The sequence below is a fragment of the Ostrinia furnacalis genome, unplaced genomic scaffold (assembly GCF_004193835.3).
Source record: "Ostrinia furnacalis isolate ACB-3 unplaced genomic scaffold, ASM419383v2 OfSCF1605, whole genome shotgun sequence".
Classification (NCBI taxonomy): domain Eukaryota; kingdom Metazoa; phylum Arthropoda; class Insecta; order Lepidoptera; family Crambidae; genus Ostrinia; species Ostrinia furnacalis.
The window spans coordinates 210,089-224,738 of record NW_021131844.1 but is presented as its reverse complement, the minus strand read 5'-3'; the positions used below and the strand labels follow the sequence as shown (position 1 = coordinate 224,738).

The window sequence follows — 14,650 nt, the reverse complement described above, 5'->3', positions numbered from 1 at the left end:
CAAACAATAATTAGCTAAACAATAATATGCCAAAAACGACATTTGCGAATTAAAAGTTTGCAATAAGTTGTTTTGCCAAATGAGAATTTGCCAAATGAAAATTTGCGAAACGTTGTTTGCGATGTGATAATTTGGGAAACGTTTTTTGGCCAAACATTAGTAATCCGGTTGAAGGTTAATTCACAACGGGGTTACTGCACAGATCACAAAAACTAAAGAGAGATGTGACAAGGGGGCGGGGCCTGTAGCAGCAATATGCCCAAAAACAGAAAGAGAATATCGCAAATGCAATGTACTTACCTACTATGTTGTTAAAAGGATTACTTGCCTTCCAGAAGATTCTCCTAAATAAAGATAATACTTAAGTGGAAATTACTATGAATTATGATGAAACGATTCCGAATTATTGTAATAAACAAACATTTTTATGAAATAAACCTGAAATGGAAGAACTATGTACCTTAATTTGGCATCAGTTATCTGGCACTAGATTAGATTGAGTAAATAAATATTGTACTGCATTCATCGACACTACAGTGTCAGTGCGCGGTCTACACAGACGCCAGGCGTTATCACACAGAAAATAACAAGTATGTATCAAAGTTTGTTTATAAATAAACCCTACGCTGTTGTTTGATAACATATTTTGCATAAATAAATCCTTAACAGTGATAGGCAACGCGTGTATCTTATTTTTGTTAACAGTGACCTCTAATTTAAATAAATAGTCGATTAGCTAATCGTTTTATCTGAGTATAAATATTATAAAATACTTTGTCTTACTTACCTAACTAATAACACTAACCTAATTAATTATACAAGGTGAACATAAAATAACTAAATATATTATTCTAATTCAAGTTTTGATGAACTGTCCAACTAAGTAGAGTCCTCACCAAATATACACTACCAAATACTGACAATAACAACTTTAAAACGAGCTAACTGGACCATAACACGCAGCTCTTTGTTATTTATCTCCAAAAACGTAAATTAGTTAATAAACGTCGCTTCAAAACAGCGTAGTTGCTCAGATTGGGCCTCACTCATGCGCAGAGTCACGGTCATCGCTGTGTGGACACGACTAATACACGCGTAAAGAGGTAGGATTAAAATATGTTTTAGATACTACGACACGATTCACATAACTAATGTCGCACCTCACTAGCGCTAGATTTACCAACGGCTCGAATATTTTTCCATCATGGCCATCATGTGTATTGTTGTTCCAGAGTATGCTGCTCTACATATGGATAGCCACCATTTTCGCAGCCCTCTGGCTGTACTTGAGACGAGTACACTCGAGGTTCACCCGGTATGGCGTGAAGGAGATAACGCCTGTCCCATTTTTCGGCAACCAGCTACCAGGACTTAGGCAAAAGGAGCACCTAATAGAACATTTGGACCGGATCTACAAGTCCTTCCCGGAGGAGAAGTTAGTGGTATTTTGTTATTATTTATGAAATAGTCGATAGCTAATATTTTTTGTTGGGATAGAGCTCCTAACACAGCTATAATACAGGGTATCTGAACAAAGAAGCGGGAGTCTCAGTAACACCTAATGTTTCAGGTTTGTGGGAAGGTGGGAATTTACGAATCCAACGGTAATGCCACGAGACATCGAGCTGATAAAGAAGATAACCATCAAAGATTTCGAGTACTTTATTGACCACAGATCGGTGGTTGACGAACATAGCGATCCTTTCTTCGGTAGAAACTTGTTTGCTTTAAAAGGTAAAGTATACATAGCAGCTTTTAAAGTATGTGGAAATGTTACAGATACTGTACTAAAAATGTATATGGTAAGTTGTTTTTATTGTTGTGTTCTCTTTTAAGGTGAAGAATGGAAAGACATGCGCTCGACCCTCAGCCCAGCGTTCACCAGCTCCAAGATCAGGTTGATGGTGCCCTTCATGTTGGAACTCGTCAACCAGATGATAGATACTTTGAAAGCGCAACTTAAAGAATCAAACGGTACGTAGGTACTTCTGTAGTGTGACATTATTATGCTAGAGTAAGTGGGAAATCACATAAAATTATTTTCTTGCTTATTACATTTACAGAAAACTACATCGACGTTGATGTGAAAGACCTCACCACTCGTTACGCCAATGACGTCATCGCTTCGTGTGCTTTTGGGCTTAGAGTTAACTCTCACGCTGAACCAAACAACGAGTTTTATAGTGTGGGAAAAAAAGCCCTAAACTTTGGCTATAAAGCAATATTGAAATTTCTAGGATTTTTCCTTATTCCCGGCGTTATGAAAGTAAGTTTTAGTTCTGCACTAAGAAACTGACACTAAGCGGCAACTAGCTAGTTAGGTATACGATGTTATGTCATGAGGTATAGTCGTCACAAATTTAGACCTCCTTCAATTTGTGCTTTCATCGTAAAATTAAATTAGGCGCTGGGACTTTATGAAGTGTAATTCAAGGGCAAGCAAACAAATTACTAATCATACTATCAGTGATATTGCATCATTAAATAATTATTTAAAATATGTATCATTTTGACAGTGGATGACTTTTGAAAAAACTTTTTTTGCTTTGTTATTTCTGTGTTTGCTAAGTTAAGAAAAGTTGACGTAAAAAACTAATACCTAAAATATTAAAATCACTGTTTTAGCGTTTAAAATTGAAAGTCTTTGATGAATCCATCACGAACTTCTTCAAAAACATGGTGACCGATACAATGCACGAAAGGGAGGTGCATAACATCTTCAGGCCAGACATGATACATTTACTGATGGAAGCAAAAAAAGGTACAACTTTAGAACTTATAAAATCAACAAAGCAAGCATTCTCAAAGATCTTACTTTTTTCGAACCCGAGGAATGTCAACCGATAACACGTTATACTTATTATTTGTGATAACGATAATTTTATGTTGCAGGAAGACTGGTTCACGAAGACAAAAGCAATGACGCTGATGCAGGATTTGCAACTGTTGAGGAGTCTTTTGTTGGAAAGAAGAAAGTAAATAGAGGTAATACTGCCAGTAAATAGCTATGTAAAATTTCAAATCTGAGGATGTAATAACACTGTTGGGACATCTGTTCAACATTATATCTACAACCAGCAGTCACACTGTAGCCAGTGACAGTGTGCTCGTTGGGAAAAAGCAATCTCAACCAGTTACACTGTTACTCGTTAGGACTTAATTCTGTATTTCCCAACAAGCGGGCTTAACCGCTCCTTGCTACGTTACCCACGATTTCCTTCTTTAATTTTAGTTGTTACCAATAATATTATAATTGCTTAAAACTTTACCTGTAAATTTACAGAATGGTCCGATAGCGACCTGATCGCTCAAGCTGTGCTATTCTTCATCGCCGGATTCGAGACAGCTTCCACTGCGATGTCGTTTGCACTCCACGAGCTGGCCCTCAACCCAGATGTCCAGGACAAACTGCTGGCTGAAATCAAAGAGAATGAAGCTAAAAACGGTGGCAGATTCGACTACAAGACCATTCAGAATATGGTTTACATGGACATGTTCGTTTCAGGTAATGTGGTGTAAAATTCTGTAGAATAACTTTTTTTGCAAATAGGCTTTTTAAAAACACTTTTACTTATTATGTCCTAGTATTAACGCTATTACTGCTTTGGGACAATAAATGGACCAGTAGTAAGAAGAAGCAGCGCAATAATCTCAGTCACTAGTGTAGTTTTGTTTATTTAGTTTTATTCAAGTCTTTATTATACACTAGCTGGACCGATGAACTTTGTACCAGCCGGTCTAATACGTACGGTTTCATACGGATCCCTAACTTTGTTGAAAATGTTCTTGCTCATGTTCTATGCCTACGTTCATCAGGATTTCAGAAATAACTTAAGATTCTAAAAGTGAAATAATTTTTCTAATGGATTCAATAGTTTCGGAGCCTAAACAATGCAAACAAACTAACAATCAAATTAATCTTTCCTATTTATAATATTAGTTTAGAAATAAAATATATTTTGATGAATATTTCAGAGGTCTTAAGAATGTGGCCAGCTGCGATACAGTTGGAAAGAGTGTGCCATAAAGACTACAACTTGGGAAGACCAAATAAAGAGGCTACGCAAGATTTCATCGTAAGTGTATTTATTTATTTATTTAGTAATTATGTATTTTTGATATTTTTTGTACCATGAAAACTAAGACGAAGTACCTACGAAAGTCACGTTCTAGCGTGGATTCAATATTAAAATATTTCCAGGTTCGTGCTGGTGAAGTGATTGTCATCCCGGTTTACTCAATTCACCGAGACCCAAAGTATTTTCCTGATCCTGAGAAGTTTGACCCGGAAAGGTTTTCTGAAGAGAACAAACATAAAATCCAACCGTTCACATACTTGCCCTTTGGGGCGGGTCCAAGAAATTGCATTGGTAATACTTTTTTGAAAACCACTTAATTATATTGTATGTGATAAACGACTTTTTACTTTTAAGATGAGATAGTTAAAGGACAATGACCAAAAGTGGTCCAAATGTCCACCACTAATGAGACCTATATTGGCTTATAGTCCATGAAATAGAGATTAACTTTCAGTATGGGACGAAAAAAAAAAGCTGTCAGTAAAAAGTTATGACTGTTTGAAAAATTGTAATAGTTTACGCGCTAATCTCAGGAACTACTTTCCGATTTGAAAAATTCTTTTTGTTATGGATAGCACATTTATCAAGGATGGTTTTAGGTTATATAACATCAACCTACAACCAATAGGGGCGGAGCAGTAAAGACAAATGTTGTAAAAATGGTAAATATTATTCAAACTATTTTCACGCGTATAAAATCGTAGGCACAGCTAGTTTATTATAATAATTAAATTCATCTATACCCCGCGCCACATGCGACATGACATAACATGCGTAGATTAGTCCAAAATGTGCAATGGATAGAATGACGGATATTTTTCGGATGAAAAGGTAAAAAACATGACTTTTCATTCAGTCATAACTTTTTACTGACAGCATATTTTTGATTGCGGTTTGGATATAATGAATCAGTATTTAGTAGACTATTTAACTACATAGGTCTCGTTAGTAGTGGTCATTTGGACCACACTCCATACATTTTTGGTCATTGTCCTTTGTAATTGGAAGCAGGTGGAATCATAAAAACTCAATTACGTTTCCAATACAGCTTTAGCTTGATCTGGTTTTGCTATTTCTGTAAAATTGTATGAAAATCTTACCAGGATCGTGGCAATGGTCGCTCACAAGATGTCAACGTTTAAACTTTCCTATATTCCTAGGCCATCGAGTCTTTTTTAAGAAGTTTATGTTCAGAAGTAGACGATGATGAATGATCTCTAACGTCATATTCCAGGGTCACGGTTCGCCCTGTGCGAAGTGAAGGTGATGCTGTACCAGCTGCTGCTGCAGATGGAGGTGTCTCCATGCGCGAAGACCTGTGTGCCCTCCCGCATAGCGAGGGACAAGTTCACCTTCACCCTGCAAGGGGGCTTCTGGGTCCGGCTGAAGATGAGAGATTAGGAAGGGACGATTGGATTTTATAAGGACTGCTTTAATTTGTATATTTAGTTATTCTATTTCAAGGCATTTATTAAATTTATGAATATATTTTGTACAATTGTTATTCTTTTTGTACGAGTATTTTTTTGTATTTTGACTATCCTTCCAGCATTCCAATCCCAGCATTTTATTTATGGTGAACAAAGAAAATATCATAGACTGCTCTAGACCATCTTATAAAATGATCTATTTGATGAAACGATTCCGAAACACTTTGTTGTGTAGCACTGAACCTGAAATCGTGAAGGACGGGCGCCAGTTATCTGACACTAGATAAGACTGACTAAATAAATGTTATATTATTTACTGCGTTCATCGACCACTACAGTGCTAATGTTCTGAGAATACAGACGCCAGACGCTATCAAACAGAAAATAAGAGGTATACATTATTTTAAATAAACCCTTTATAATTGTTTGATAAGGCATTATGCGTAGGTACCTACATTGTAATTAAAACACGATTAATCAACTTAACGTTGTAAAGTCCACAATAACAACTACTGTGCTGAGTTCCTTCCAAACACCTAAATTAGGTTCAATAAACGTCGCGTCGTTTCAAAGTATTATGTCATGCGCAGTGTCACGGTCACTGCGGCGCCGACTCGACCACACGCGTCGCCACATAGAGGTAATATTCATTAATTTGTTGATACGGGTAACGCAATTTCAAAGCCCCATTGTTCCATTTTAAATTGAAGATTTTATTCTATTTATAACGCTTTTTTTTCCACCACTGCAATCATAATGACGTCGCACATTTTATCAACCCGAAAAGGGATCGCACGTAACCGTATCAACTCGAGGCAGTCAGTGTTCTTTGTATGAAACTCCATACTGCAACGCACACTTATCCGCACCGTAACGTAAACGCCTTGCCTCGCAATTGACAGCGCGCGAAAGGCGATACGGTGTTGATCCCTTTCCGAGTTGATAAGTCTGCTATGAGTTTTGGTATCATGTTACAGAATATGTTGCTCTACATTTGGATAGCAACCATTTTCGCAGCCCTCTGGCTGTACTTCAGACGGCTACATTCGAGGTTCTCCCGGTATGGCGTGAAGGATATACCGCCTATCCCACTTTTGGGCAACCAGTTACCACTCTTCCGACAAAAGGAGCATTTAGTGGAACAATTGGATCGGATCTACAAGGCCTTCCCTGAGGAAAAGTGAGTGATCTTGTTTTAATATCAGATTAACATTTTTGTCAGCCCAAATTATTATCTTTATGTTGACAATCGTTGTTATAATAACTAAAATTATTTGTAGATTTGTGGGAAGGTGGGAACTGATGAACCCAACATTGATACCACGAGACATCGAGCTGATAAAGAAGATAACCATAAAGGATTTCGAGTACTTCATCGACCACAGATCTATGGTTGACGAAAATAACGATCCTTTCTTTGGGAGAAACCTGTTTACTTTAAAAGGTTAAACAAGTTATTTTACAGTCTATAGCTTTTTTCAATTTTCATTTTATGTCTGAATTTTTTAAAGGTCAAGAATGGAAAGATATGCGCTCGACCCTCAGCCCAGCGTTCACCAGCTCCAAGATCAGGTTGATGGTGCCCTTCATGTTGGAACTTGCCAACCAAATGGTTGAATTTTTGAAAACAAACCTTAAGGAATCAGGCGGTAAGAAGAACACGATTTTATTAAGTTTTTCGGAGTAGGTACTTAATCTTTATATCTTTAATGAAGTTACTATATGTCATTTACAGAAAACTACATCGACATTGATGTGAAAGACCTTACCAGTCGTTACGCCAATGACGTCATAGCTTCATGTGCTTTTGGGCTTAGAGTTAACTCTCACACTGACGTTAACAACGAGTTTTATCATGTAGGAAAGAATGCTCTCAACTTCGGCTATAAGCAAATGCTAAAATTCCTGGGTTATTTTCTTATTCCTACTATTATGAAGGTAAGTAGGTACGCTTTTAGCTAAGCATTAAGAAATTAAGATGAAATTGCAGACACCAAATTGTACTCGTATCACTCCGAATTTAATCCTTAAAACTAGATTAGGCACCGGGGCTCCTGAAGTGTGGCTCAGTTTAAAATTACTTCAACTTATTCTAAATAAAACGTTGGTAAATGCAATCCCGTGCTAATCAGTGTTACAAAAAGTNAACCCCATATAGCCTATAACCAGCGGACAATTAAGACGCTTCTAATGATATGTCATTTGTCGAATTCTGATAAGTAGTTTAGAAGTTACGAGGGAACACATGAACATACAGACATACATACATACATACATACATACATACATAGCCTGTCAAAATCATAACCCTCCTTTTGCTTTGCCGTAGTCGGGTAGTACTATTTTGGTGTTAAAGTGTATTTGTGGCGCATAATATTAACAAAAGTTAAATTGATGAACTAATAAGTAGTAAAGAAGCTATGAACGAAAAGATGTGAATTATATGCAATCAGCCCATGAATACAGATAAAGTCACAAGCAAATGCTAGTAATATATATATATTCGAAATGTACAAGTAAAGCGCTTTCAAATGATACCAAACACGGCATATTTATTTTAACTTTATTATTTTACTCTGTAAGTTTTGTCCGCTAGATAGCGCCACATTCGATTTTGTGAAACCCCATATAGCCTATAACCAGCGGACAATTAAGACGCTTCTAATGATATGTCATTTGTCGAATTCTGATAAGTAGTTTAGAAGTTACGAGGGAACACATGAACATACAGACATACATACATACATACATACATAGCCTGTCAAAATCATAACCCTCCTTTTGCTTTGCCGTAGTCGGGTAAAAATCAATGAATGATACGACATAAAATCGATTGAAAGCTGTCGTGTTTCTTTCTTTGCTCATCGTTAAGATTGTTATTGTTTTAGACTCTAAATGTAAAGATCTTTAGTGACACTACCATAAACTTCTTTAAAAATATGGTCACTAGCACAATGCAAGAAAGGGAGGTGCATAAAATCATCAGGCCAGACATGATACATCTGCTGATGGAAGCCAAAAAAGGTATTTACCGCCTTATTCAATGCTCAATATGTTTAATGACTTCTTTAATGTAGTGAAAAACACAAATGCTTGTAATAAGAAGAAGTCATTTATCAGCCAGTATTGTGATGGAAATACCTAATTTGATTTTACAGGAAGACTGGTTCACGAAGACAAAAACAATGATGCTGATGCAGGATTTGCAACTGTTGAGGAGTCTTCTGTTGGAAAGAAGAAAGTCAATAGAGGTAACCATTTTTGATATAAACAAATAGAAAAACTGTGTAAACAAAATGATACAGTTTTACCTAAAAATGACTATCAAATATTGTATGAGAAAACTGAAACTGGCCTTTAAAATGTTGCAGAATGGTCAGACAACGACCTGATCGCCCAAGCCGTGCTGTTTTTCATCGCTGGATTTGAAACCGTTTCCACTGCAATTTCGTTTGCATTCCACGAGCTGGCCATCAACCCAGATGTTCAAGACAAACTGCTGGCGGAAATCAAAGACAATGAAGTTAACAACGGCGGAAAATTCGACTATAAGACCATAACGAATATGGTTTACATGGACATGTTTGTTTCAGGTAAAGTTACAAAATTATCTTTGATTATGATCATAGTGTCTTTTATTGGGTAGTAAATTAATTATGTAATACTCATAACTTAAGGAAAAACATTGCGATATTTCAGAAGTCCTAAGACTGTGGCCGGCTGCGATGCAGTTAGACAGAGTGTGTCTAAAAGACTACAACTTGGGAAAACCAAACAGCGGGGCTACACAGGATTATATTGTAAGTTTATAATTATTTTAATAAGGACTGATTTACCCTCGGTTTCTGAATTGAAATTTTTAGCCTGAACTCAATATAAAAAGTTGCTTAAGATCAGCAAGCTCAAGCTAAAAATCTCGTTTATGATTTCCAGATTCGTGCTGGTGAAGGAATCATCATCCCGACTTACTCAATCCACCGAGACCCAAAGTATTTCCCTAATCCTGAAAAGTTTGATCCAGAAAGATTTTCTGAAGAAAACAAGCATAAAATACACCCTTTTGCCTACATGCCCTTTGGATCTGGCCCAAGAAATTGCATAGGTAGGTAGTTGATACAAAAAAAGAGCTATTTACCCACATATTTACACTATCATCAAAAAGATAGATAAATTGATTTGGATACCTACCGAAAAAATATTTGCCTCAACTTACGCACCTAACAACTAATAGGCGCACGTCCAGTAAGGGCAGTAAGCGTGATATAAATAATCCGAATGTGTCCCAGGTTCAAGGTTCGCCCTGTGCGAAGTGAAGGTGGTGCTGTACCAGCTGCTGCTGCAGATGGAGCTGTCTCCGTGCGCGAAGACCTGCCTGCCCTCACGCGTGGCCAGAGACGCCTTCAACTTCAGCCTGCACGGCGGCCATTGGGTTCGGCTGAAGATGAGGACTTAGGGTCTTCCTTTGATTGGTTGTAATGTTAAGGACTGCTTCTGATATTAATTTCGTATTTCGATTAATTTCAAAAATTCTATTTATATTATAAAGTTTTCAAGTCGTCTTTTTATATTATAAGTAAATACAAAAAAAAACTTATGTTTTTTTTCTATTTATATTTTGTTTGAAAAAGAGAACGAGCTAAATCCAAACGACTGGTATTACATTATTAACTAGCTGACCCGGCGAACTTCGTACCGCCTTAGCGTAGAGATTTTCTTAATATTTTTTTCCGTAAGAACCATCCTTGGACTTCCACAAACATTTAAAAAAAAGAATTATCGAAATCGGTTCAGCCGTTCACACGTGATGCCGTGACAACGCGAAACGGGTTTCATTTTTATATATATAGATAATACACAATATCCGTACGCAATGGAACCGTGAGCACGCAATAAAGTGGAATCAATGTTTCAAGAGAACATCTACTCGCAATTCTGTCAATCAGCGATGTGACGGGACACGACCGGAGCTGCGGTCCACGTCGGTCGCAGTTTTGTCACTATCCGTCTTTGTCGCTCATGTCGTAATGCTGCTGGGAGCAAAAGAGAAAGAAGCTACGGAAATCTCGTTGCGGAATCCGGCCCGTCTATCGCAAAACAAACGCGTGCCAACACGCCCCCGTCAGTACGTGCGAAGCAAAATACAGGCAGTGTCAACATATCGACACGGAACACTTGACACTGAGGCATGAGCGTGACGTGTGACGCAGAGCCACGCGCGGTAGTGAGCTGAGTCGGGAGCGAATAGCGGGTGAAGATTAATTAATTATGATTCGTAGCAAAAATAAATACAACTGGAGCACGGTGTGGATTCACATGTACACTATTTCAACGTTGATAAATTTCGTTAAAATATCTAAGCCATTAGCAAAACAAACAAAAATGCACTGAAGGCATGATTTTAATTAATTCACACATTTTATTGTGATAGCCAAGCCATTGCTTGGCACCTAAACATCAAGTTTGTGCTCTACATGTACCCAACACGTCTTATTGATATCCTGTCAGCTCTTACTGTTGTAGGTTAAATAGTGAACGGAGTGGATTGGAGTATTTAAACTTTGTTTAGGCTGTAAAGTTAGACGACAAAACCATTTTTTTAGAATCTAAAATTTAATCTAAAAGATTCTAAAAAATTGGTCAGTTTTAATTCCCAAAAAATGCATCAGAAGTGTCAATCTCGAAACGTTACGTGATGAATACTGCCAACACCAATATGCAGGTTATTCATGTCAGAAGTATACAGGCTACAAGGTAAGCTACAATATTAACGTGTCTTAAAAATATAAAACAATACAATAGTTTATAGTTTGCGATAAACAATCTACTTACTTTACGTGTTTTTAACCGTTCTTTTACACCCTGTATGAAATACCTACGCAATTCCAGGATATTAAATTTTTAACGTCTCCCCATTTCATTCGCCACTAGATACGATATTCGTTTCAAGAGCTCTCTAAGGCTAGGCTTTGAAACCAGATCACTTCACAATAGGGATGCACATTTATCGATAAATTTATAATTTTTGAGTAGGTAGTATTAACCCAGGCCTTTTTAGGGCGCCCTATGTACAGCTCGTTCGAGATAAGATATAGATTGGTGCTGAGAAGAGTGGCTAAATAAAAGTGAAGATTATGACTGAAAAGGTAAAGATTACCTTTTCAGTCAAGCAAATCTGAAGTCATTACTTGAGTTTGAAACTACGGCTCCGCAATGTTCTCATACATATTATGGCAGGGATGTCAGTCTGTAATTCTTTCAAATGAACAATCAATCATTATTTTATTCAAAGAATAATAAATAAATAATTAATGATAGAATAAAAGATAAAAACACCAAAGGTTTTGTAATTTAGTAGTCGGTAAGTTGTTGATAAAATAAACCACAAATATTAACTAATTTATGGTGTTACACCGCAGTTTAACAACGACATTAAGATTGTTCTATCGATATAGACGACACTACTCGAGTGCTCCATTCCTATTAGTAATAAAAGCCGCCGACAAGTTACTCTCGCATCAAAGGACTGAAATAGTAGGCGGACACCTTTGAACAACACACTCTAAGTTCAAATGTAAGGGATGAATAATTTAGTTTACCTTTTTATGCCTGTTTAGTCTGACAATTTTTTTACCACGGGTTTTACTTAGCATCAATTTTCTCTTTTTTAGAAACGGAATTATGGGACTATAATAAATTAATGATGTTAACGTTTTATATTTTATTTTTCACAAATAATATCAAGCACTATTTATATGTTCTACATTCAAAATTGTACCCTGATTTAATGCTTGAGAACTTACTAAAATTATAGTAAATCCGCTTACAAAGATGGCACTGGCCTGACGGGCTTGCCACCATCGACCACCCAAACCGTTCCACTATCAGCTCCTCGGAAAATGGCCGCGGCAGCCTCACCCACTGCATCAGGGTCCTGCCAAACCGCTCCCGCCATGAACTCTTTATACTCCCCCTGTAGCTCCCCAAAATTGCTAAGATTCGTTCGCGTTACTCCAGGACACAGAGTAATCACTCTTACTCCATGCGCTTTAAAATTAAGTGAATGCCCAACGGTTTTAGAAAATCCGTTCACCGCATGTTTAGAAGCTGTGTAGAAAGGTAAGTATGGCAAGCTCACTAAGCCCAAACCTGAGGATATGTTAATGATTGTGCCCCCAGGACCACCAGCGTCTTTCCTCATGTGTTGAAGGAATTTCATTGTCCACTCAACCAAAGCAATTAAGTTCAGGGCTAAAGTCTCTCTTATAGAATCTTCCCTTTGCCAGCCAGCATTGTTGACCAGGACATCAATGGTTTTATATTTATTGATTATTTCTTCAGAAACGGTTTCCAAATCGGTCATTACATTACATTTAATAAACGCCGCTTTGCCTTGACCATATTTTGTTTCAAGGTCGTTTACCGCCAGTAGTCCTGATTTTTCATCCAAATCAAGAAGAATAACCACTTTCACTTTATTTTGAAGAAATGTATCAGCAATAGCGAACCCAATGCCTTTAGCTCCTCCTGTAATGATGGCTGTCTTCCCTTCCAAATCTCTATCCATTGTTTTTTTAAAGAATGCTTATGATTTTTACTTTAAGACTAACAAGTGTTATCGTTATAGTGACTAACGTACGACTAGTACAATACTTGTACTTTTAAATGTCGAAATTGTATTCAGTAGAAATACAGTGAAATACATAAAATTTACATTGAAACAATGAACATAAAAAAAATTACGTGAATTGTTTCGTAAACGAATTTGACATAAAAATATTTTACTGTCGGTCGTGCGTGACACACTTATTATTGCATTAGATAAGCTATTATGTTCAAGGAATAATAATTATTTCTTGGTATCCTTCCGTTTGGCCAAATTACTTTTCGCCAAATTTCACTTCGCAAACAACTTATCGCCAAAGTTTCATTTCCCAAATGAACTTTTAGCAACTGTACTTTTCGCAACTAATTCATTTGGTCAAATTATCATTTGGTAAAATTTGACTTGGCAAATGTTTATATGGCAAATGTTTTATTTTGCCAAATATTATAACCCAAATAATTTGTTTGGTCAAATTGACACTTCACATACTTACGAGTACCCACCGTTAACTACGAATCAAAGCATAAGGCACATAATCATGGTTTTCACAAGAATTTTATGTAAAACAAAGAGATCGCAGAAAATAGGTTGCAAAAAGTAGGTATTGTAGAAAATAGTATGTTAGGTTAGGTTAGAACAGTGACCTTTAATGCGCGAAGGCGAGCGAAGCGTGCCGCGGCAGCGGCCGCCGAGCGCTAGGATCACCTCTATTGTTAATGAATCATTTGGAAATTTCGATAAAAAGAATGAAATAAGAAAATTAATTGATGACAAATTTTATATTAACTACCCACTAAACAAAATAATAACTACAAGCTAATTTGTATTCCATTCTATGCACCAATCAAATTGTTTTGTAAATAGTTTATTGTGAAATATTTTTGCCAAATGAAACATTCGGCAAAACATACTTTGCCAAACAATAATTTGCTTAAAAATAATTTGCCAAAAACGACATTTGCGAATTAAAAGTTTGCAATAAGTTGTTTTGCCAAATGAGAATTTGCCAAATGAAAATTTGCGAAACGTTGTTTGCGATGTGATAATTTGGGAAACGTTTTTTGGCCAAACATTAGTAGATAATCCTTATTTCTTTTAATTATTTTGAGCCTAAATGTCGACTAGAGAATTTAAAGGTATTCAATAGGTACTAAATTATTTTTTAATCTCGTATTGCTTATTATTCACGAAATCGGAGATTATAATTCTTTTAATTTTTTGAGAAATAAATGTCTTAAACCGTAAAGTAATTCGTTATAAAAAAATAGGCATGTGTAGTAGTGAACTTCATTTTCAAATTAACAGTTTTTTGGAAGAAAATAATAATTAGCAATTTAAATTAGACTTATCTTGTACCTACACATCGAATTGTTTTTATTTTAAATTCAACATAAAGTGTTTATTAGGTACTCATAAACCTGATAAGGTGTTGCAACAAAGTAGACTAGGTGGTAAGAAAATGTTTAAGCACATGCTGAGTGGCTGCCATTTTAGTTCAAATTTAACTACATAAGTAAGTAATTATGTTGTTGTAAGTA

At 36.4% G+C, this 14,650-nt stretch overlaps 2 protein-coding genes across 2 annotated transcripts; one reads left to right on the top strand and one right to left on the bottom strand.

Annotated features, from left to right (window-relative positions):
- Positions 1-497: 497 nt before the first annotated feature.
- On the top strand, positions 498-10,060 carry LOC114353086 (uncharacterized). The gene is made up of 22 exons (XM_028304910.1): positions 498-590; positions 1,233-1,435; positions 1,571-1,734; positions 1,837-1,974; positions 2,064-2,266; positions 2,626-2,761; positions 2,893-2,985; positions 3,284-3,505; positions 3,976-4,076; positions 4,202-4,370; positions 5,314-5,474; positions 6,006-6,149; positions 6,487-6,689; positions 6,790-6,953; positions 7,021-7,158; positions 7,245-7,447; positions 8,398-8,533; positions 8,668-8,760; positions 8,881-9,102; positions 9,209-9,309; positions 9,443-9,611; positions 9,796-10,060. The coding sequence occupies exons 2-22, from the start codon at positions 1,236-1,238 to the stop codon at positions 9,960-9,962; spliced, it is 3,327 nt and encodes a 1,108-aa protein (XP_028160711.1). The 5' UTR covers positions 498-590; positions 1,233-1,235; the 3' UTR covers positions 9,963-10,060.
- Positions 10,061-12,256: 2,196 nt separating this feature from the next.
- Positions 12,257-13,082, bottom strand: LOC114353085 (15-hydroxyprostaglandin dehydrogenase [NAD(+)]-like). Its single transcript, XM_028304909.1, has one exon. The coding sequence runs from the start codon at positions 13,071-13,073 to the stop codon at positions 12,330-12,332; it is 744 nt and encodes a 247-aa protein (XP_028160710.1). The 5' UTR covers positions 13,074-13,082; the 3' UTR covers positions 12,257-12,329.
- Positions 13,083-14,650: the final 1,568 nt, after the last annotated feature.